Source organism: Python bivittatus, unplaced genomic scaffold (assembly GCF_059951505.1).
Source record: "Python bivittatus isolate LINGU-HERP-01145 unplaced genomic scaffold, Pbiv_v1 ctg000580_np1212, whole genome shotgun sequence".
In the NCBI taxonomy this organism is placed as follows: domain Eukaryota; kingdom Metazoa; phylum Chordata; class Lepidosauria; order Squamata; family Pythonidae; genus Python; species Python bivittatus.
In genome coordinates this window covers 4,906,533-4,930,863 of record NW_028277087.1, presented here as the reverse complement: position 1 = coordinate 4,930,863, position 24,331 = coordinate 4,906,533, and the positions used below count along the sequence as shown (strand labels likewise).

General features: G+C 47.4%; 2 protein-coding genes across 3 annotated transcripts in view; both read right to left on the bottom strand.

Annotated features, from left to right (window-relative positions):
* Positions 1-10,332, bottom strand: part of TJP3 (tight junction protein 3) — a 47,723-nt gene extending 37,391 nt beyond the window's left edge. The window contains exon 1 of one of the 2 annotated variants that reach the window (XM_007431789.4): positions 10,209-10,332. Coding sequence is in view for 1 of the 2 variants with exons in the window: in XM_007431787.4 (XP_007431849.1) it covers positions 362-379 (18 nt within the window). In the remaining variant the exon portion in view is untranslated. Of the gene's footprint in view, positions 1-361; positions 597-10,208 lie in introns of those variants that run through there. The other variant, XM_007431787.4, reaches the window with a different exon arrangement.
* Positions 10,333-17,876: 7,544 nt separating this feature from the next.
* Positions 17,877-24,331, bottom strand: part of APC2 (APC regulator of Wnt signaling pathway 2) — a 35,899-nt gene continuing 29,444 nt past the window's right edge. Inside the window, exon 15 of the mRNA XM_025168921.2 lies at positions 17,877-23,699. Within this exon, the coding sequence (XP_025024689.2) occupies positions 18,086-23,699 (5,614 nt within the window). The 3' untranslated portion in view covers positions 17,877-18,085. The remainder of the gene's footprint in view (positions 23,700-24,331) is intronic.

Here is a 24,331-nt window from a genome sequence, read left to right as displayed (position 1 = left end):
ATACACTCATCCCTTCATTGTTTCTCAGCACCAGCCCAGGTGTTTACGGGGAGAATGCAGAAACATTTTTCACCTTATTACACTAAAGTTGCAATCCTAGAAACACGAAAAGGGCTCCTGAACTGCCTGATCACTTTCATTCCCAGAAAACCCCTGGTTGCCCACGCCCTTGACATGAAAGTGTTGGGCCCAGAGCAGCACAGCTGGCTGGCTGGCTGGCTGGCTGGGTCAAACAATCAAGACTTAATTTGCAACTCCCAAAGCTTTCTCGGTGCATTTTTTGCACCGTGGAAAGCAGTCGCTCGAGACACACACACACACACACACTCACAGAAGCTAGTCTTTTTGCATTTACACTTGCCTGAAACCTCACAGCCATGTTGCTCAGCGGTCACCTGGGCTGGTCACCATCCTCCCGGAAACAGGATGGCTCCGAGGAGTCCAAGTGGGGCTCAGAGGGTTGCAGGAGAACCCTTCCAAGTCCTGGGGAGACTTTGTTCGACCTGCTCCAGCTAAGCAGCTGAGCCTTTCCCCGGAAAAACAGGCTGGCAGAGCATCAGGGCCACCCCCTGTTTCTCCTCCGCCCCCCTTCCTTGAGTTCCCAAGTCCCGCCCCCGGCACCTGGGTCAGGTGAAACCTCGCCACTCACACACCGATTCCAGGTGGGGCCAGCGCACTCCAGTTCTCTGCCAAGCTACGTAAGCCAGCAGGCTCCGGTGGACGTAAGGAAACCTTGGAAGAATCCTGAGCCGCAGACTTGGCTGCAGCTGGCCCACGCAGGGCTAGAGAAGGCAGAGCAGGCAACCAGGAGAACAGAGTGACCTGCGGGAGAGCAAGGCTCCTGCTTCCCAGCTCCTTTAACCACGCCAGCTTTTAAAAGGTTCCAGCCTTGGTCTGCCCGCTTAACACGGGCAGCGGCTTCCTACGCAGTCAACTGGTGCAGTTGCAGGATCATGGATAGGGGCCTGGGAATGCTCTGGAAATGTAGCCCAAAATATCAGGAGGGCCCCTAACGCCTGCTTCAGGAAATGCCGTCATGCTTAATTTCCAGTGCTGGTGGGTGTGCAGCAAGAAATTAGTTAGCTTAAAGCACCTACAGTCCCACGGTTTGTTTTTGGATGCTGTACTGGTGGACACGTACTTATTCAGTGAATTCACACGGCCACCCATCTGAATCAAATAATTCCGGGGGACTAACAAAAACCTAGATGGAAAGCCAATATCGAAAAGCATAGGAAAAGAAAGACACAGCTTTGCTGCCTTCCAGTCGGCCTTTGATGAAAACTCTCTTGCAACTTTTCATCAGACCCAATCAGACCACACTACCCATAATCCATGATCACCGGCCACGTCCTGCAGAATTCTACACTCCAAAACACCAGGAGGGGCTCTGCAGTCGAGCTGAGGTCTTATAAACTCATGGGTTCAAAAGTTCCTTCCTTTATTTGGCCAAATTCTCCCTCTACACTGGGCCTCCAGTGGGGAATTCAAGAGACCCAGGGGGATTTTGAAAACCAGCATTCAGCCTGAAAAATTGCTGACCTTGTCTCTGAATACCTCTCTGAATTTGGTAAACCGCAGATAAATCTAGTTTCCCCTCCAGCTCCCAGTGTCAATATTTGTTGTTGAAGGTTTGGACTGCTGTTAGCAGAGAAAAGGGAGGAAATTGCTCAGCTGAGGGCGAAGGTAAATCCCAGATTTTACCCAGATCTCAAAGATTTTGCAGAAAAGCTAAAATAGCTAGGTAGGATCATTGGGCTATACTTAACCAGCCTGATGCCCTTCAGGAATATGGAAATTGTAGTTCCGGGAGGCCCTCAGTGAGCCACGCAAAGGGCAGATCCATTGCACGCAGAGGCCAAACCTAGAGAATTTCTTAAATTCTGTTTTTTCCTTGGAAACTGGGTTGTGATCAAGTGCTTGGGAAAAAAAGTCCTCTACCTCAAATGTAACCAGGCACCCCCCGTCAGTACAGGAAGCTCTGCAATAGCTTTGTGCAAATAAAAGCCCCCTCCTTCCTTAAGAAATTCTTCTTTTTCAAACCTCTAGGCACATTTAAAAGCATGAAATAGCTTTTAAACTGAGCTTCTGGAGGAAAGATGAGGTCTAAATCTGATGGAATCGGTCAGCTAAAACAATCCGTATTTGATTGTCGACTTCTTTAGACGCACAGATAGGACGGACACCCGACAAGGACGGGGGAAGCACTTCGGCTCAGAAACAAACCCTTAAATTGTGGGATGTTCCCAAGATGGCAACAGATCTTGGAGTTTTAGCCTTCTCTGGGAAGAGTTATGGTGGTTTTCCCTGCCTCAAAATCCCATAAATGGGAATGAACAGCAGAGGGCGTCTTGCTCACCAGCATCTCATGCAATGTTTCTCAACTTTGGCCACTTGAAGATGTGTGAACTACAACTCCCAGAATTCCCCAGCCAGCCATGCTGGCTGGGGAATTCTGGGAGTTGTAGTTCAACACATCTTCAAATGACCAAGTCTGAGAAATGCTGATCCCACATCTTCTCCAGCAGCACATATTCTGGGGCAACTTCTTTGCTCCTTCGAATCCACCTGCGTTTTGACTTCTGCCCAACTAAGGGCAAACTATGGCCAACATTTTGCTTTTATTTTCAATGCAACTATTTCGGATACAATCTGGTGGGCATGCGCCACTTAAGTTGAGCGCTAGAGAAAAGTACCCCCACAGGCTGTGTTCACACAACAGGGCAGTGCTACACTTAACACAACATGCTCAGCTGGGTTAGTTTCAACCTCACAGAATTTGGGGGGGGGGGGGTTGAGGCAAAAACAGGAAAGCTGATGGGTCCATGTAAGGCACTAACCCAGAAAAATTGGTTAATTTTGTTGCCAGGTTAAGTAAATTCAGCCAGAGTTGTTCAACGAGATGGGCAGTGACAAATTCGATATACAGATAAATAAATAAAATAAAAATTCGGTTTCATGAATATACCCACACACATCCGTACAATTAAAGGGATTATGAGGGTCAGCAGCTGACCGCCTTGGGCCAAATCTGTTCTGACCCTCAAATTAGGGTGGTCAGCCTGTATTCTCCAGACCCCCTGAAATTTGACCATCATCACTACCAGCAAAAAGGTAAAGCTCTTTTGAGTCAGTCTCAACTCCCAGGAAGCACAACTGTGTCTTTTTCCAGCAACAATTGTCAAATGCACTAACAAATAGCTGAGAAAGAGAATTTTCCAAGGACTCACAGATTTAGCAAAATAAAAATCCAGCCCCTCTCCACTCTGAAACACCCGAGAAATCCTAGCTTTACCCAGTTGACTGTGCCAGGGTCCAGCTAAGTGTGAGCCTTGGGTGTCAAAAACACACCCCTGCTTGCTGACGCCACTGATCCATGGCTACTGACGATCTCCCCGTCCCCCTGTTGCTGCACTCAAGAGAAAAATGAGACCTTTGGGGGAGATCTCAAGATTTTACACGGTGAGGTCGACCCTGCAAAATACGATGGTGGTTCTCGAACAGCAGCCCATGATTAGAGGCCATTAAAGTTGCCAGCCAGAAGTGTGAAAAAAGGTTGAGCTAGTTAGTTCGTTAGTTAATTAGTTAGTTAGATAGTTAGGGACATGAGGTCCCCCGACAAAAATAGGAGTTTCCCCATCAGCCTTCCCACAACTGGTTCTACTGGAATAAGAACTGGGAAAAGCTTTTGTTCAACCTGACTATGCGCCCTGTTTGTCCCCTACAAACCAGAACACCATGCGGGTCAGCCTCATTTTCCTTTTCATGATGCCGCAAAGGAAGGTGAAGGACCAAACAGAGCGAGAGCAAAGACAGACCAGAGGCTTCCCAACTGAATGCGACCACAAATCAAGTTTGCTCCTCTTTTTCTGCACATGAATTGGCATTAAACTGAAATGTCTACATCAGTGTTTCTCAACCTTGGCCACTTGAAAACTTGTGGACTTCAACTCCCAGAATTCCCCAGCCAGCCATGCTGGCTGGGGAATTCTGGGAGTTGAAGTCCACACGTCTTCAAGTGGCCAAGGTTGAGAAACACTGATCTACACATCCACAATCGTAGCTGCTTCTTCCATAGATGCTCCTGACCAATCTTTCTTGAAATCTCCCCCTCCCCAGGTCTTTTACAGCCCACAAGTTCAGTCCGCAGGGTCTGTTCTGCAGTGGCAGCACATGCTCAACCATTTTTCTCTCCTTGGGGAAGAGGGGAATGAATGAATGGGAGTTGTATGGATCTGAAACTTCTACATGGGGCTGGAGAGCTGATATGCATTCCCCAAGGGGCTAAGAGGTTCTGTGCATTAAAAGCCTGTTATCTCTCTGAAGTGAGAACGTGGCCTTCCTTGTGGTACCCACTCCGCCAATCTCCCGTGCTGGAACTCTTGACCCCCAGAGGCCCTTAAAGGCCTCTCCCTCCGTTTTCCTTCACCAGGCCTTTCAACCCTGGCTCAGTTTGACTGGTATCCGTTCATTTATAATTTTTATTTAAGCAACATATATGGCCTCCCATCTCACAAACATGACTCTACAAGGGTATAAAACACTTTAACCACAACCATAATGCTCAAAGTCACCAATACAACTCATAAAAAGTTATGTCCATCTTGGTGAAGGAATGACTTACAGTATTACAATGGTTGGAGTTTTGCTGAGTTGAGAAGGTTAGGAGAAAACCCAAACACATAGATAGATAGATAGATAGATAGATAGATAGATAGATAGATAGATAGATAGATAGATAGACAGACAGACAGACAGATAGACAGATAGACAGATAGACAGATAGACAGAGATAGATAGATAGATAGATAGATAGATAGATAGATAGATAGATAGATAGATAGATAGATGATAGATAGATATGCATGCATAGATTTCTCCGCATGCATTTGTAACTGTGCGTGGAGGAAAAGATTGTGCATCTTTGCGCACACACTTCACATGCTCCTGTGCACTCTAGCCAATGGGCCCTCAAGGGCCTGACCTGGCACTCAATGTTCTTTTGGGCCCAAAACTGGGACTCCCTGTTTTGCATTATCCAAATCAAACAATTCATGAGTACCTAATTTCATCTTTCTAGTTCTGCATAAACAAGATATACGCCTCCCACAGCCTGAACGGCTTTGTTGTGTTGGCTTGTTAGCTAAATAGAAGCCCGCCGAGGTCCCCCACCCCAAGCCTGCAGATAGAACAGTGTGGTGGAATATGCCAGCGTTGGATTCCAGCCAGCCAGCGACAGCCCCTTCTGGCTACTCCATTGCAGGCCCTTCTTTCCTTCCACGTCCTTCAGGCTGTGCTCAAGATCCCCTCTCCCTTCTAGCTTTTTCATGAAAGCTCTGATTTTATTTTACTGCTTTAAAAGGTTGGGGTTACCCAAACACTCTCTATGCCTATCCTTGCTAGAAGAGAGAATGGAAGAGTAGGCAAGAGATAAGGAAACAAAAGAAGCAAAAATAAAATCCCCACATCTCCTTCGTTCTTTTTTCCTGTTTATTTATTTATTTATTCCATTTATATAGCCGCTCATCTCAGGCCAGTGACTCTGGGCGGCTAACAATAATAAAAACAATCAAACAAGTAAAACAACATTATATATATATATGTATGTATGTATGTATGTATGTATACGCGCAGCCAAGAGATCTTAAACAAACTGTGGGTGTCAGCACAACCATGAAATGGGCCCCTTTGCACACTCGGGGCCCGGGCATAAAGCCAGGTCTTCAAGGCCTTCCGAAAAGCCGAAAGGGTGGGGGCCATCCGAATCTCGGGAGGGAGGGTGTTCCAGAGGGCAGGCGCCACAGCAGAAGAGGCACGTCTCCTGGTCCCCGCCAGCTGACGTTCCTTGGCTGATGGGACCCGGAGCACGCCCAGCCTGCCGGACCGGATTGGATGGGTAGAAACAACTGGGAAAAGACAGTCCCTCAGGTAAGGCTGTATTTATATATTTTTTGTATTGTTTTACTTGTTTGATTCATGGTCCCAACCCATGAAGGGTTTTAAAGGCGACAACCAGCACCTTGAATTGCACCTGGAAACACACCGGCAACCAGTGCAGCTCCCGAAGCAGTGGTGTGACATGTGCCGAGTAGCCGACACTATTGACAACCCGGGCAGCTGCATTCTGTACCAGCTGAAGCTTCCGAATGCTCTTCAAGGGCAGCCCCAAGTACAGTGTGTTGCAGTAGTCCAAGTTGTTTCCTTTCTCAGAATCTGTATTAACCATCTTTCCTTCCTCCTCTCCCTCCCAGCATCCATATAACCTATGGATTGGCACAATACATTATATTTGTGTATATATAGACACACACACACACACACACACATATAGGGGTCGTCCTCACTTAATGACAATTGGGACTGTAGTTTAGGTTGCTAAGTGATGCGGTCATTATGTGAATCATCACGTGATCGGATCTGATTTTACAACCTTTTTTTGTGGCAGTCGTTAAGCAAATCACACAGTTCCCCATTGATTTTGCTTGCCGGAAGCCAACTGGGAAGGTCACAAATGGCGATCACGTGACCCGGGACACTAAAACCGTTGTAAGTGTGAGCTGGCTGCCAAGCACCAGGATTGTGATCACGTGATCGTGGGGGCACTGCAACAGTTGTAACTTCAGGCACTGGTTGTAAGTCACTTTTTTAGCACTGTTGTAACTTCAAACAGTCACTAAACAAATGGTCATTAAGCAAGGAGTACCTGTAGCTAGGTTTTGTTACTCTGAATCTGGCAAAGCCTTTGGAAGGCCTTTCTGACAGGAAAAGGCTTAGGGTAGAAATACAGAGAGAGAGCCAGTTTGGTGTTGTGGTTAAGGCACCAGGCTAGAAACCGGGAGACTGTGAGTTCTGGTCCTGCCTTAGGCACAACACCAGCTGGGTGACTTTGGGCCGGTCCCTCTCTCTTGGCCCTAGGAAGAAGGCAATGGCAAACCACTTCCGAAAACTTGCCAAGAAAACTGCGGGGACTTGTCCAGGCAGTCTCCAAGAATTGGACACGACTGCACAGATAGAAAAAAAAAGATAAGAAATACAAATAATGAACTATATCTTAGATTTTTCAGGGAGCTACATCTTTGTGCCCTCCAGGGGGAAAGCCATAAATAAATTGAAATAATACAAACTCTTAAAGACCCCACCATTCCTTCGCTGGAGAGGGTGGGTGGGGAAAAGCAAAAGCATGCATGTGGTAGAGTCTAGCTCAGTGCTTTATTTCTTTCAAGCTTTTATAAATGCCATCAAATTATAAAATAAATTTATTATTATTATTTTATATTATAATAATAATGGTAATAATAATGCCTTACTGCCTTGATTTGAAGTCTGGCTTGGTTGCCAGGGGCACCAGGGGTGGGTCCAGAAGCCAAACACATTGTTGCAGCCACCATCTTGACTTGTTTGACCGCCCCAGCACATCCCTGGTGGTTGCCCTTTAATCCACAAAGCCTATGCAGAATTAAGGAGCCATTATCAGCTGCCCAAAGGTTGCAGCTGATAAGACTAGCTGGGATGGACACAGAGGAACCTCAGAAAACCAGCCACATGGTCACCAGGGAAGAACGATCCAGAAGCAGTGAAAGCAGAAGAGAAAGAAAAATCACACCCAGCAAACAAACTGCTTTTCTTTTTGCACAGCTGCCTGTCAATCCTAGATAAACCCAACAGTGATCAATATGGGAGGCCAACCTGGCACCTGGCAAGCAATATTAGTTCCCCTCCTCTAACTAGCTTAGGATCTTGGGTCCTTCCTCTCCAATTTCTCCTCCCAAAATTACAGCATCCAGAGGGAGGGCTGTGTAAATCTTTTGCAGCAAAAGAAAAGAAAAAGGGAGCCAGTGTGGCTCAATGGCGAAGGGGCTGGACTAGCGGTGGGGAGAGCTGGGTTCTGTTCCCCCCACAGCCATGGAAGCTCCCTGGAGGACTTTGAGCCAATGCCCCCCTCTCAGCTCCAGAACCAGGGTGGTTTAGGGGTGAAGGCGTTGGACTAGGAGTTGGGAGACCTGGGTTTGAATCCCCTGTCAGCCATGGAAGCTCATTGGTGACTTTGGGCCAGTCTCCCTCTCAGCCCAAGGGGAAAGGTTGGATAATGGTGAGGATCCTAGACTAGGAGGAGGGATTACTTGCTTCAAGTCCACATTAGCCCTCCTTGGGGGATTCTGGACCAGTCCCTCCTCTCAGCCCAAGAGCCAATCAGGTCTAGTAGGGAAGGGGCTGGACCAGGATTGGGGAGACTGAGGTTCTAGTCCCCCCCCCAGCCATGGAAGCTCATTGGCTAACTTTGGGCCACTCCCTCCCTTTTAACCCAAGAACCAATCAGGTGTAGCGGGGAAGATGCTGGATTAGGAGGGGGGAGACCCAGGTTCTAGTCCCCTCTCAGCCATGGAAGCCCCCTGGGGGACCTGGGGCCAGCCCCTCCCTCTTGACCCAACTTACCTCACAGGGAATCAATTGATGATTCCCCGGCAAATTGCCTTTTGCTCCTGGAGAAAGGACAGGGTATAAGTCTAACAGATCCATGAATAATAAACAGTGGCTCTTTAGAAGTGATGAAATGTGCCTTTGCATATATGATTACAATGTACACAGTAAAAGGCCAGAAGATTCTATCTTGTTTTTCCTGTAATGCCTGGCCCCAAACAGTCAATTTTCCAACTTAAGGATGAAAGGATGTTTCCCCAACCTTAACACCACAGGGGACGTTAATTTTTGGTCCCAGAAGTTGACCTGAGCGACGAAATCTTAAAACCAAAACAAAACTAAAGGATGATTTCATTTTCCATTTAAACTTGATTGAATTCATCAAATTCCATGCAATTGCTCCTTATGCATTAGGTAATTTCCCACTTTGATCATCTTAAAAATTACAATTTGGCCACAGCTTTTATGGAAGGGGCGAATCACAGCTGTGCAATCGAAGCCCAATCCTTTTAAAGTGTGTTGTAATAAGCTCTTACATGCCTTGTTTCTTTTTCTCCTTCTGTAATGTGTGCAGCCAGCTGTCAATAGTCTGTTAAATCTGGTTTAGGTGACAGCAAGACAGGTGAACCCAGCCACTATGGCAGTGCTTTTCAAACTTGGCAACTTTAAGATGTGTGGACTTCAACTCCCAAATTCCTCATGCTGGCTGGGGAATTCTGGGAGTTGAAGTCCAGGCATCTTAAAGTTGCCAAGTTTGAAAAATCCTGCACTACATATTCAAGAAACTACAACTGAAGGTTATATATAAACCACTCAATGCAATGGAGCATCTTAAGGAGAACAGGATTGCCCCCAAGGGTACTTTATATGTTGACTTTGATCAGTCAGTTCCTCTTAGGCTAGCCTACCTCACTGGACTGTTGTGGGGAGGAAATAAGTGAGTTTCTAAGCTGTCTTGTGCCGCTAGACCCAAAGCTAACCATTAGGCCATTTGTATTTTAATTTCAGCAGCTTCGCCAAGATTTTGTGCTCCATTGGGTTTACAATCCCAACCAGCATTCACCATGTCTCGGGCTACTTAAGGCAGGTTTCATAACAATAAGGAAATCGGGAGCTGGAAATTGAAAGGCACAAGGAAAAGAAACAGTAAGACAAAAGCAGAGGCCGTCACAGCCGCTCTCCTCTTCCTCCAACGGTCTCAAGAAATAAGTAAGGAATTCAGCGCGGCCAACACCCATCCAAGCGATTTCATTTTGCATACACTACCCACTTGACTATTGCCAGCGTAACACACCCCCGGGGCGCCCGCAGGCGTCTGGCCGCTTTCCGGATCGAGATCCAGAACCTGCGCCCACCTAGTCCAGGATCACAGATCCCCGCTCCATATTCTTGAGTCTCCGGCCAGGACGAGCTTACGGGCACCCTTCAGAGGCAAAGTCCACCCGCCCGCTTCTTAGGCGCAGCAAGAGCCCCGCAAGTTGGGCGATTCGCTCCGGAGCGCCCCGCGCCCTTCGCCGCGCCCCCGGGCCTTGGCAAGAATCGGGCCCTCCGGAAGCCGCGGAGCCTGTGCAGGATCGGGCGCCGGGCCAGCCGGCCGCTGCCCCGTCCCCCTCGCCCCCGACCGCAGTTCCTGCGAGCGACCGGGAGGAGAGGGCGGCTGCCGCGCCCCATCCAGGCATGCGCCCAGGGCGCACGGCCGCCGCTGGAGAGGTGAAACTTTCGGCGACAGAGCCGGGGGTGGGTGGAAGGGATGGGGTGAGGTCTGGCCCACCCTCCCCCGAAGCACTTACCGTCCGGCTGGGAGCTGCGCGGCGGCAGAAGACGGACTGCAGAGCCGCAGAGCCCCTTCGCCCGTCGGAGCGAACTTTCTCCTCCCCGCCGGCGCGCAGGTGAACCTTTCGCCCAGGTATGCGGTAGAGCCTGGCGGCTGCCTCCAACCTTAACCCTTTCGAGTCCTGCCAAGAAGGAGGGAGCGAGGAAGGCGCCGGGGGAGGGCCGTGGCAGGAAGCCTTGCCCCGCGGCTCCTGAGCGCGGCAGCGGCAGGTTGGGTGGGCGGTTGCCTCCGCCGCCGCCGCCCCTCCTGTTGTTATTGTTATTGTTACTGTTACTGTTACTGTTATTTCCGAACGCCCAAAGAAGCTGCATCGTTTAGTTCAAGAGATGCATGAACTCCAAGCTCAAGATGTGGATGTTGGTGACCGTCTCTTCTGAACTCTCCAAACGCGTGAACTCCCAGCCAATGCATTTTGAACGGTGGGGAAAGGTTTGCGTGGTGGGGTGGAAATGCCTGAGATGAAATAAAGTGATGATACTCAAAAGTCCCCTTTTCTTTTCTGAAGCTTTTGTCTCAATGATGTTTCAAATGATTTTCAGGGCTCCTTTTATCAGTGTGTGTGTGTGTGTGTGCACGCACACACGCATGTGTGTTTGTATGTATTTTGTTCTTATTGAATTATAAATGGGCAGGCCCAGTCCTTCCATGAAGCACAGATAGGTGTCTGCAGGGTATGGTCAAAGTTGGCAGCCACAATGGTATAATTGATGCTCCACCTGTTTTTTCTGTGCCACAGAGCTTTGATCACACTGCTGTAGCCACCATCTTGATTTTTTTGACCACCCTTACAGACTCCCCCCCCCCCCGCCCTAGGCAGAGATATTTGGCATTCCACTCCTGCCCCTTTTTAACAATAGTGCCATTTTTTATGTGATTGTGGAAAGCTTTTCTGGAAAAAATAATTTAAGGACAGTGTGTAAGTTTGCAGAAAAAAATGGTTTGCTTCTGAATAATATTTGTGAGGATCAAATAAAGGCTCTGTTAGCCTCTTGCTTCTATGCTTCACTTTATCATCAATGCACCAGGATGCTGGACCCAGTATTCTTTGATTTAATGTTTAGCTTCTTGATTTTAGCTTGCTTGCTTGATTATATACCATCAAGTCATTTTTGACTTCTAGGGAACACATAGATAGATTTTCTCCATGACGATCTATCCCTAACCTATTCTTTCAGGTCTTCCAACCATGTCTCCATCATCAATGTAGCTGAGTCCATCCCGCTTGCTGCTGGTCATCCTCTTCTTCTCTTTCCTTCTACCTTTCCCAGCATTTGAGCCTTCTCCAGAGAGCTGGGTCTTCACATAATGTGTCCAAAGGAGGATAATTTGAGCCTGGCCATTTGTGCTTCAAGTGAGAACTCCGGGTTGATTCGTTTGATGGTCCATCGGTTTGTTTTCTTGGCTGGTCACAAGGTCTTCTCAGGAGCCTTCTCCAACCCCAAAGTTAAATAGCATCAATACTCTTCCTATCCTGCTTCTTCAAAGTCCAGCTTTCGCTTCCGTAGATGGTCACAAGGAAAATCATGGCCTCCACTATTTATGATAACAATATTATCACTATTATTTATTTATTTAGCTTCTTCAGAGCAATACAAGATAATTGGTGAAGATTAAAATTAGCACAATTGTTGGCTAAATATTTTACTCACGCCTATAGAAATAGCAACACCTGAAGCAATTCCTCTCCTCCATTTACCTAGACACCAGGGCCACTCCCACGTGGTACCAACTTTAAAAATGATCTTCTATTTCCCTGTAAAGGCTAGACATTCGTAGTCAGTCTTGAATCATGTTTGGGATATCTGCCTTTGAGCATGTGACCAAGAGCACCCCTTCCACACAGACCTTTGAGTTATTTTTGCATTATCCTATAAGCTTTCTCCCCACCTGCACTGAATATTCTGCAGGAATAGCGCAGCACTTGCAGAATTGTTAAATCAGACATGGATTCATTGAGTTCTGGGCTGGCTGCAATGATCTCACATAGGGATAGGTTCCTCCCTGTCCTCAAACACTGGTACAGTAACAATCCCTAATCTACAAAGGGGGTGACGGAGCTGATGCTGGTAGTTTTCATCCCACTAGCTGTCTGTCAGAGCAGGGTTCCTCAACCTTGGCGACTTGGAGATGGGTGGACTACAACTCCTAGAATGCTGGCTGGGAATTCTGGGAGTTGAAGTCCACCCATCTTCAAGTCGCCAAGGTTGAGGAACCCTGCATCAGAGGACTCCTATGGAAGTTCCAGCAATGGCTGGAACAGGAGCACATTCACGGTGATGAGTAGGCTGGATTTAGACAGGGCAGGTCCACCACAGACCCCCCGCCCCTTGATGCTTAAACTTCTTGCAGAGAAATGCAGTTATAAGCTTTGAACTACATCAGAGGCCTCCTTGATAGGTTGGTGGTGGTTCTTGTTTATTAAGCAGCAAGATATGGGTACTTCCGTTCAGGTGAGATGCGAGAACTGGGGGCATCTTTGTCCTCCAGTCCCAGTTCAGAAAGCACTTCAGCAGGATGTACACAAGTGCCCGCTTCATTTGGTTTTTATATAAATGGCACGTTGCAGGCCTTTACAGTATCATGCCACACCGGCCAGAAATGGAATCTGCCCATTGATCGGGTCTTTTTAGAGAGGATGGGTTGCAGGCCCGCCCTCCTCACAAGGTTAATGGGGCACAGCCAGGTGAAGGGCCTTCTCAGTGGTGGCCCCCATGTAATGGAAACTTCTCCATTAAGACATGGATGGCCCCTACAAGTTTTTCATAAAAAGGTCAAAGCAGTTTTGTACCAGTGGGTTATCTCTGGTACGCTAGTTCTTTTACTGTTCCTTTCTATTATTTATATGTTAATGCATTGTTTTTGGACTTTATTGTATGCCATCCAGAGTCCATTAGGATTGGGGCAGGAAATAAATGAAATGAAATAAAATAATAAAAATTTTAAAAACATCTGCCTACTGGGTTGGTTAACAAGCCATTTTGTGCAGGTATTGCTGCAATTGTTTCCTTAACCTTACTGGAAGGAGGAATCTCTTGACAGATGACTCAGAAGTGAGGATAATAGTGCTTTAAAACAAAAAAATCCTTAGAAAGCAGGCACATAACTGGCAATTAAAGGGGCAGAACACTGAACAGGGAAAGAGCTTAAATTATCTTAAGGCAGTAGATTCCTGGACAACTGAATTTGTTTAAGTACAGTATAGTACCTCAACAGTCATACTTGAATTTTTAAAAAATGCTTTGTGGGATCAAATTTGTCTGTTTACAGATACTGACTTTGATCCTTGAGGCCAAATTTACAATACAGAGGAAAGTGGGTGGCAGCAGAGCCATTGTGGGGTAGGGGGGAAGGTGCCAGACTAGGAGTGGGAGACCTGAGTTCTAGTCCCTCTTCAGCCCCAGAAGCTCATTGGCTGACTTTGGGCCAATCCCTCCCTCTCAGCCCAAGAGCCAATCAGGTCTAGTGGGGAGGGGTTGGACTAGGAACGGGGAGACCCAGGTTCTAGAGTGCCCTCAGCCACAGAAGCTTTGGGCCAATCCCTCCCTCTCAGCCCAACCTACAAGGTGGTGGTTGTGGGGAAAAAAATAGGAGAAGGAAACACTATGGAAGCTCCTATTAGAAAAGGTGGGTTATAAATGTCGTATGTACATAATGAAATAAATAAACTGGTGGGAAATGGTGCCTTTAATTCTCTGAATCTCTGTGTGTGACAAGAAAGAGGACTCAGGAGCCGCAGATTGCCCAATCATAGAGTTGGAGGGACCTAAAAGATCATCAAGTCCAACCCCTGAGCACTGCAGGATTCACTACACCATTTCTTGAGCAGGATGTGAAGCTGGTTCTTTTGAGGGCTGAAGCAAAGGAACAGGGGTCTCCTTCTCCCCTTCCTTGACCTTAAGGTTTGGCTAGCTGAAGTCCCTGGCAATAAAAAAATTTAGTTTTGGGTGGATTTTATGGTTCTGTTGATCCAGATATGTGAAAGTAGTGTGACATTTCCCCTTTGAACAGCACCTTTGTGAAATGTTCCAGCTCAGCTTTATCTCCCAGCTTAGAGAAACTGAGAAGATTCAGATTTTCTCTGTTTTTTTAAAAAATAATTATTAAATATATTACAGTAGATCTTAATAGGCAAGAGTATCTGGGAGTCAAAAAAGTCAAAATGGCAGCCCAACTGTGCAATTGAAGCCACACCCCTTTTAGACACATGCCACATGCATCAAAAAGGGGTGGGGCTTTGTACAGTTGGGACCACCCTCTTGACGTTTTTGACCTTCCCTGCTGATAGGGATTTCAACTCAGCCAATCCTTATGCAGGTAAACCAGCACCATTGCAGGCTTGGGGGGAAGGCTGAGAACTCTGGGAGTTGTAGTGCCATGCATCTGGAAGACATCAATAGATGAAAAACTGCTTTGCAGCTGTAACTCCATCCAGACCCTCTGTCTCCCCTATAATTCTTTCCATGTTAATAAACTTCAAGGTAGGAATTGGAACGATGCTTTTTTTTTTTTTCTAATGGAACTGTTTGGATTCTTTTCCTTCTTGGATTTCTTTAATCATGAATGCAGAATTAGGGAAAGGGGGGGAATTCTCAAGGCTGCAGGAAACTATAATGTTGCTCTTAGAGTGGGGTCAACTCAATTCTTGGTCCTTACAGAGGCATCTTCAAAGTCAACATGATCAAAGCATAATTGTGCTGTTACAATCCAGACTCCGCCATTTCATTTGACATCACGACACACGTACAGAAGGGTGGAGGGCCAGCATAGGAGGGCAGAACCTGTGACACAACAGTGCAATGCTGTTTTCATCATTTGCCCCATCAAATATTTGCCTGCAGACATTTCTGGGCCCACGTATTCTCTTTCTTCTGGAATGGTGCATTTCACTTCCCAATCTACCCCACAGTCCTAGAATTTCCTGGTGATCTTGCATCCAAGAAGGACCTATGTCTGTCCTACTTTGGTTTTCAAGATCATTCAAGGTTGCATAAGTGCTATCCCTTAAGGTGATGGAGAAAGATATGGGGCAGCCCCAAATCTGTCTCTGGGACTAAACAAGTGCATAAGGTTAACCATCTATGCCCCCTATCTTCATTAACAGCCTTTGCAACAGGAGAAGGATCCAGAGACCTAACTGCACTTTACTCAGAAGTTGGCCCCACCAAGTTGGAGAGGACATTCCTAGCTAAATGTCCATAGGGTTGCAGGCTTAGGAGCAAACTAACTTGAGCACAGGGGGACTTTCTCCCCAAGTCAGTGATTGGTCCAAAAGACTATAAATTGAGGCACAGAAGAATCTTAGAACCTGAAAGTTCTTCATGAGTCATCTTGTTTACCCCAAGCAATATAGGCTATCTCTGATTATACCATTCTCAGGTAATGACCTTCAGGTTCCCCTGGAGGAGACGGTCCCATCCTGGAATAGCAATCTGAGCCCAGCAATTGGGACCCTGGACTCAAGAGCAAGCTGGGAAGAGACTGATGAAGGGCCACCTTGGAGACCTTCTAAAGAGGATTAGGTCATTCCATGGATGACGAAGCTACCAGTGGCTACTAATCACTAAATCCTTGAATTATCAGGCACTGGGAACCCTAATCAAGGGTACTTGTTCCTCATGTGTTGCTTTTGAGCCTCCCAGACACATTTGGGCAGCCACTGTGGATCTGAATGCTGGATTAGATGGCCTTAGGACCTGATCTCCTGTCCTCACAAGCAGACCTGCTTCAACTTGCTCTGTGTGTCATCCAAGTCACGGTTCAGATCTAATCCCTGCTGCTTCGCCTCAGCCCTAGGGACTTATGGAAATAAAATTCTGACCCAGCTTGCCAGAGTTTGAACAGGATTCCTGAAATCACCTTAAGCCTGAGAGTTTTGAGCTAAACTGAAAGTCTTCCTCAAAAACGTGAAGCGTCCTCAGTGCAGCGGGAACACGCCTGGCCAACAGCGGCTGATTTTGCATTTCTCCCTCTTACTGCCTCCCCCAAACATTTCCATGCCCCCACAACCACCTTGAAAACCCTCCCGAGCTGCTGTACAACCAATTCATTGTGCATGTAGAATGCCACAGCGATAAGATGTCACGTGTCCTTAAAAATGCCCAGCACCAACAGAAAGAGAGCAAATTAGTCATTAGCAGATTAAGGAACTGCTGTAATTTAGGCACAGCAAAGTACAGATCATGAATTCTCAGCCCAAGGATGTCATTCTCCTTCTACGTCTGTTTGTTGTTCATCATTTCTTTCTTTTTTTTCCTTTTCTTTTTTGCTGATGTATAAATTTCTCCCACCAAATATTCCCTCTTTCCCTCTTAGATGCATAAATGCCTTTCCTTCCCTCCCTCCTTCCCCCTCCCGCTTCCCACCCCCAATAAATTAGCTGAGGATATCTTGATTTTAATTTGGGGGTAATGATGCCCACATATTAAGACTAATAGTGCAATTTTTGACGTGTCTGCTCAGAAATAAGTCCCGTTGCGTTCACAATAGGACTTACTTTCAGTAGCTGCACATCCAATTGCAATTTAAAGCATGCAGCCAAGTTTTGAGATGGAGGTTTTCTGTCTCTCTCTTTCTCTCTCCTCCCCCCCATGAAGCATTGTTGTTTATTACTTTAATTAATGGTTTCAATCAAGTTTTTCTCTTATGCAAAGAGGATTTTCTTCATAGCCTTGGAGAAGAGAAGAGTCCAGGGTGGAGAGAAACTGGCAGTTACGGAGGGTAACCCTGAGCATGCTTTGACATATGAACTTTGCCAGCCGTTGGATAATCCAGGGTTGATCCTTGGCAATGCGATTCTGAATTGCGTGGCTGGATCCAAAGATGCAGCAAAGTGGGAGCAGATTTGGCAGAAGACGATCTGAAATATTCCCAAAATGAGATGGAGGCCTGTTTGGGTGAAAGCATTGCACCACTTCAGATTGCCCTCCAGTTGCCTTAATTAGTCCTGTACAACTTAAAGGGCTGGTGGTATTATAGGTTCTGAACGTTTGGCTAAATTGTCCTTAGAAGAAGCAGGTGAATTTTGCATATCTGATGTATTCACACATGCCGTTCAATCAGCTTCAGGTCTCTTGCAGATGATGGGAGAAGCAGCCATTTTCAAAAAACAGAGTGCCAATTCAAGGTTGGGTTGATTTTCAAGTCAAAGAATAGACTTGCTGCGGTTGTGTGGGACTGCAATCATGAAGTATCTCCTTCCAGTATATGGGATACCCAGAAGTGCTGTTGCAAATTTTTTACAAGAAGTTCAACACTGGAGTCATGAGCCTATGGGCTTGGTGGTTAAAAGGATTTTGCTTCAAACTCCCAGTTCTTTGTTCAAGAATGAGAGAAAAATGCTCCTGTAGAGTTGGCCCCACCCAAACAATTCTGAAGACCAGCTTGTAGCCCCACTTCCAACAGCAAGGGGCTGCTGGGGGTTCACATTTTTTGCAACTCTTCACTCATTCCAAAATGTCATTTGCCAAGAAAGAAAGAAAGAAAGAAAGAAAGAAAGAAAGAAAGAAAGAAAGAAAGAAAGAGAGAGAGAGAGAGAGAGAGAGAGAGAGAAAGAAAGAAAGAAAGAAAGAAAGAAAGAAAGAAAGAAAGAAAGAAAGAAAGAAAGAGGAATAAATACTGTTCATTTGTATCTCTTTCCCAAGAAGTAATTCCTCCAGTCTTGTGTGTGTAAGAAACACTCAGCAAATCTTCCTTGTTTTGTTAAGAATGGGGGCAGTCGTGGGGAAATGACAAATTTAACTTCTTAAAAAATGAATACATCCAAGCTTTTGTTTTTATATATTGGTGGCTAGCTAAGAACATTCCAGTAGCTTGTCAGACCAACCTGCAGGGTTGTCAAACCTGTGCTTTCTCCACCTGCTTATCTTTGACTGTGGGCTCCACCATTGGGCTGGGGGTATAATTAAAGGGGGTCACCCGAACAGCTCGGCTTGGGGAGCTGTGCCTGCTAGGAGGGAAATTCCCAAGAGAGCTGGCTGGACCTTCGTGAGTAAAGGAGATGGACGCTATGGCGGCCTTTGCCAGAACAAAACCATCCCCCTCACAGCTGTCGGATGAGATCTTGACTACCTTCTGCATCTCCAGAGTTGGGGAAGTGCTGGAGTTAGTCTTAGTGGTGGAGAAGTCTTCTGTCTGAACAACAGCGTCACTAGTTTTCCTTTGGAGAGCACCAGGAGTTTGATCGTTCTCTTCTTCTTTCCAAGCGCTAACCAGGGGCAAGGCTGTCGAAGGAAGAGTGCTTTTCAGAATATGGGGTATGTCCTCATCACGGATCCTCTTCCAGGTCCCTTTCACCATTGCCTGCTGCTGCGGATTTTCTTTGGCTTTCTCTGGAATCCCTAGAGGAGGAATCACTGGTAGTTTTGAGAGCTCTTCATTCTTCTTTCTCCCACTTAATGGCTCAGGGCAGTCAGGTGGAGTAGAAGCTGGGCTGGCTGTCCTCTTGATGATGTTGATTTGAGGAGATGAGGAGTAACGCTTGAAAGGCTCTGGAGGAACATTGTTTGTTTTGATGGGAAGTCGGGAGGGGCTTTCTGAACTTGTTCTCCGTGGGGGCCTTGGGCCTGCAGAGGGGCTGTGGCTAGGAAGAGGCACTCGGGAGATGACAGGACGTTGGCTTGACCCAGCTGGCTTGTCCACTTTGAGATCATCGCATCTGGAAGAGCAGAGGAAAACAGGTGGTAGGCCAAGCCGGCCTCTCCGTGGTGAGGCACCCTGAGAGAGTGAGGACAAAGGCTCAGAAGATGAGACCTCAGAACGTTGCCTCAGGCGAAGACTGGATGACTCCTTGATGAATGTTAGCTGCCGTAGGAAGCCTGAGTGGTGTGACTCACTGCTGATGGATCTTGCTGAGGACATCCGCATCAAATTAAGGCGGTTGGTCTGAAGAATGCCTTTCCCGTTGACCTTAGGCCTTAGCTCACTGCTGCTGTTTCCTCCTCGCTCCTCCAACGTAGGCATGGTATTCCTTGCCGGAAGGGTCTTCTTAATGGGCTTTTGCATAAAAGGGATGCGAACAGGGGATTTCTGGGTCTTGTGTTGCTTAGACACAGGTGATTTCTGGACTGGTTTGGGGGCTGGACCAACAGGTGTAGTATTTCCACTTGCCTTTCCAGCTTCGCGTGATGGCATCTGTCTGTTGAGTTGCTGCGATGGTGATGTGAGCTTCTTCTGGTTGGGTTGGGATGGCGTGGAAGTTCTGGAGGATCCAGATGAAGGAGCTCTGTTCATCCTAGCAGGTGGGGTTGAGCTTCTTTTGGGCAACATTAATTCCACCATTTCTGAGATCTTCCCAGGCCGGTGAAGACTCCGTGATCTCTGTTGGTTGAGATTCAGAGTTTTCTCAGGAATTTCCTGCTTAGTTGCCACTCCTGTTTTTCTCGGGGTGGATCTGGAGCTCTGCATCTGTGATTCCTTTGCCGCATCAGGCATGTAGATCACTGTCCGACCTCGGAAGACAACTGGTAGGTTGCTCAACCGTTTCTGCTGTCCTACGTTTTTATCCATTTTATTCCTGCTGCTGGAAGCTATTGTTTCACTGAGCTTCTTGCCATCCTGGAGAGGTTTGGGGAGGTTTTTCTTCTCTGCACCAATGTGGGGACCTTTCTTGCCCCTCAACTTGTCTTTTCTGTCCAAACTCATCTGTAAAGCAGAACTTGCAGAAAGGCCAGACATAAAAGACAAAATGGAGTCAGATTCTGAGGAAGTCTCCTTGCCAAAGGAAGATGTAGCTTGGTGCAGCCAAGTTACAATGGAGTTTGCTCCTTCCTGAATGGCTTTCCACTCCACACTGTCCAGATCAGAACCTCTTTCAGAAGCTATTTCATCCGGGCCCCCCTCAGGCTTCCATTCCTTGGCCTTGAGACCCTTCTGCTCCTTCTCACCATTCCTCCTTTTTGCTGAGTGGCGTCTCCTCTTGGGCCCGGTCAGGTCAATGCCCTTCTGCAGGAGATCATTGTCTGAATTGTAACTGAGGGAACTGGCAGAGCTGTCCCTCCCTTTGGACACGGCTGCTCTCATCCCATGCCGTCGGCTCAAGGTCAGCTGGTGGTTAGTCCTGGCCTTAGACATCTGCATCCTTTCTTCAGTCTCATAGAGTTCCAGATCACTCAGGGAACTCAGGGAGGAACTGAGAGAGTAACATGGTGGAGTCTCATCTGCAATTAGGTTGCTACGGAGATGGGGTGCCATCTTGTTTTTAGCATGAAGCTGCTGACTGGAACTTAGCTCAGGGTCCTTCTTAGCCCAGCATTCTTTCTTTTGACCTTTGCTGGCAAGGTTGGATTTTCTCTTGGGTGAGTTCTTCACGTCTAACTCCACTAGGTCATCTGAGTCATTCTCATAGAAGCAGTAGACGGCCTCTTCGGTTGGGGTGGTATGGCAGAAGGACTGGAAGGCTGCATCATTGTCATGGCTGCTGTTGTCCCGCGGTTCCTCCTTCTTGGAACGGTTGTCCTCAGAACTTGCCCTCGAGCTACCCTGCCTCAGGAAAGTCAGCTCTAGGTTTCTGAGAGGAATGTTCCTTCTCTTGGACTCAGCAGATTGGGCCCGGCTTGCACGGAGTGGGCTGGTGTGATTAGATCCGGTTTTGTACTTAGAGGAGGAGGCCATTTTGGTTGGCGTTGAATGGCTGGAGGTTACTCTTCCAACCCGGGAGCTGCTTTGTTCAAGTTGGAGCATCTCTCTCTTAAGCCCCCCTGTCTGAGCCCCTGTTACTTCCTTTCTTTTTCCGGAGCAATGCCGGGAGTCTCCCTCGTCTTTCATAGGGTACTGAAGGGTCTCATCACTCAGAGAAGCAGCACTGGAGAAGTTGACAGGGGTTCCTTCTGCTGAGTCAGTGAAGGAATCCTCGTTACCCATGTAGTCCTTGTTGGGTCTGGTGACTGCGGCCCATCTGTGCTTGGGGATACCTAAATGGGAATTGGCAGGAACCAGCATATAGACTGGAACATGCACTGGCTTCTTTGACTGAGGGTTCAGAACTTGGCCTGGAAGGCCAGAGACAAGAGATGTCCTGATCTTCCGGAAACGGGATGGCATGGCTGAATTGATGCACTCTTTCAGAATTTCAATATCCTCGTCAGAGGTCAGCTCAAGGCGCTCCAGTTTCCTTTGGCTGTCAGTGGCCCTTTCATCATCTCTCTTCTCATGTGTCATGAAATTCAACCCATTCCTTTCCGGAAAAGGTGGGATAAGTTTCAGCTCAACATCCTTCTGGACATAATGCTCATGGAGGGGCAATGCGCTCAAGCTGGAGGCACATGAAAAGTTCTCATTGGGTTTCTCAACTGTGAAGTAGACCATGGAGTCAAGATCTTGGGGCATCTGGAAACGTTCCTTAAAATCAGTGATTTCCATAAATTTTTTGACATTGTTCTCCCACTGGATGTTGAACTGGCTGGCCTCCTTCTCTGGCTGGCTGTTCAATTCAAACAGAGGTGTTTTGCTGCGGCTGGGAGGCATAGTTTGCCCAGGACTATCTGGTAGCTCACTAGGACTGACAGTACCACTTATCATCTCACTGCAGGGCTCACTTTGGATAGAGCTGGCAATGGACGGACTCTCAAAACTGCCCAGCGAACTGACTGAACTGCAGCGACTCATCACCAAAGGAGTCTCTTGGATGTAGTTTTCAGATGAGCTGGAAGGGGTCAAATCATCGTGGCGAGAAGGTGACACTCCTCTAAGAAACATTTTCTCTTTCTTAGGGAAGGGGATAGCAATGGGTTGTGAAGATGCAGTGAGGGGTTCCACCTCCTGTTTCGTCTTCTCTTCTTGCTCATCCTTTTGAGCTTCTTCCACTTCTTCTACTTCAATGATCTCTAGAGAGGAGTCAGTGTCCATCTCATTGTCACTGTGGCTCTGCCCATCTAGGACATTGTCAGCAGAGGAAATGGAAGAGAGAGAACTGCACCGGGAAAAGCAGATTGGTGTGTTCTCCACTGAGTATTTCTGCAGCCGTTCTTGTTTCGCTGGTTCTGCTACAGTCAGTTTCTCTGGAACCTTGTTAAGATTATCTGTGGTTTTCATGGATAAGTTTGAGTAATAAGAGCTGGTTCCTAAGACCCCCATGATCCCAGGTGCTGTGCCATTGTTCTCTGTGAGGGGTACATGCTGATAGGATGGGGAGAGTTTGATGGTATGGACTTTAGGATCAGGAACTAGCACAGGGCCTTCCTCTTTGCTCTTATATTCAGATTCCTTCTCAGCAACATCAGGCTTGGGTGGAACCACTGCTGTCTTTGCTTTCTCGAGAAGTTCTGGTTTCTCCACCACTACATTGGATTCTTGCTGTTTCTTCTCAGGCAGTTCCACCTTTTCTGGCCTATTCATTAAGATGTTCTTCAAATCAAGACGGCTGGGCCGTTTCTGATACCGGTGCAGTTCGTCCTTAAAGTCCAAGAAGGTTGTTCTGGTACATGGTTTCATGTGTTCCTTTGGGCAATACCCATCACTAGTACTTCCACTGTTGAGGCTGTCGTTGGACAAGCTGGTATAAGCTGTTTTCAGTCTCAAGAGGGTGTGAGCCCGGCTCAGACCTTCCCGCTTGACAAACCCACTGGTGTCTGAGAGGCGGCATGGAGAGCAAGACTGAGCACGGGCCTCATGGACTTCATCCAAACCATATTGCCAGTCAAGGCAGTGGTCTTCAGAGCTGAGGCTGAAGCTGTCATCAGAGGATGTATGGAGGGTGGTTATATCTTCCACCAGCTTATCTATCTTGGCCACAGTGGTAGTGATCTTGTTGGCCAATTTCTCAGCCACCACAGAGACATCATTGTCCTGGGGCAGGAGCAGCGGAGAGACCTTCTTGGCTTCTGTTGACTTCCCACTGTCATCTTTCTCTGGTTCTGGGCCTCTTCTTTGGGAAACCGCTCTTGGTAAAGCCTGACTTTGGAGGAAGGATGAATTTAGGAACATGGAGAGAACTGATGCATTTCCTGTCTCCGCACTGCTGGAGACATTGGGCACTTCATCATCATCAAAACAACCAGAATCAGAAGCATAGTCTTTGGCCAAGCTATCCATGTGCCTCACTGGCTTCTTGGTGGCACTTTGCTTCTTCAGCGTCTGCTTCTCCATGGTGTCGAATGTTTCAGCCAAGTGTTGGGCATCCAGTTCAGCCTCCAGGGCCTTCTGTTTCCGCATATACAAGGAGGGCATACAAGAACCTGGTGAGATGACCACGGCATCTTTATACTTGAGTGGCCGGTTGGCAAGGAGGTTCCGAAGGGCTGCGGTGCTGCCCATGGCGATCATTTTGTGCTTAGAGTGGACGAGGTTCCGGAGCATGCTGACTGCCCCCAGGTCCCACAGTAGCTCCTGGTCTTTGGGGCTGCGCGCAGAGAGGTTCCACAGAGTGCCACAGGCATTGCTGACAATGGTCAGGCTATGGGACTTGAGGTGCTGGAGGAGGGTTTGAAGGCAGTTGTGATCCCGTAGAATTTGCCTAGGAAAGAGCAGATTTACACTGAGTGTAAGACAAAAACCAGTGCAGGTCCTGGAGGAGAGCACAAGAGTCAGTCTGCAAGGGAAAGGTCGAGAAAGGTGTGAGATCATTACAATTTAAGGGGGTGGGGAGGAATTTGAGGGCCGCTTTAGGACCTCTGAATTCGTGGGTTAGTCTTCTTCTGCATATCAGTTGCTGGGAACAACAACACGAGTGGGGTTTACCTTTCATACCCACTTTGTGGCCATCCAAAAGGAAAGATAGACCAATGTTACGAGGATACTGGACTAGTGTCAGTGAAGTGAGATGATGAAAGTGCCCGGCTGGGAGTGGGGAGACCCAGGTTCTAGACCCCCTCAGCCACAGAAGCTCCCTGGGGGACTTTGGATCAGTCCCCCTCTCTCAGGAGAACCTACTTTACAAGTGTATAGTTGGAAAAAAGGGAAGGAGGACTTTGTACCTCGCCTTGCGGTCCTGAACAAAAGATGGGATATGAATAGAATAAATTAATAATTCAACATAGTATCTGTAACTATACTGGGCCAGCAGAATCTCCAGCTTAGAATCCGCCAGCCCACCTAACTTTTGTCTTATTTCTGAAAAATTCTTTAAATCGAGTGAAACAGGAAGTT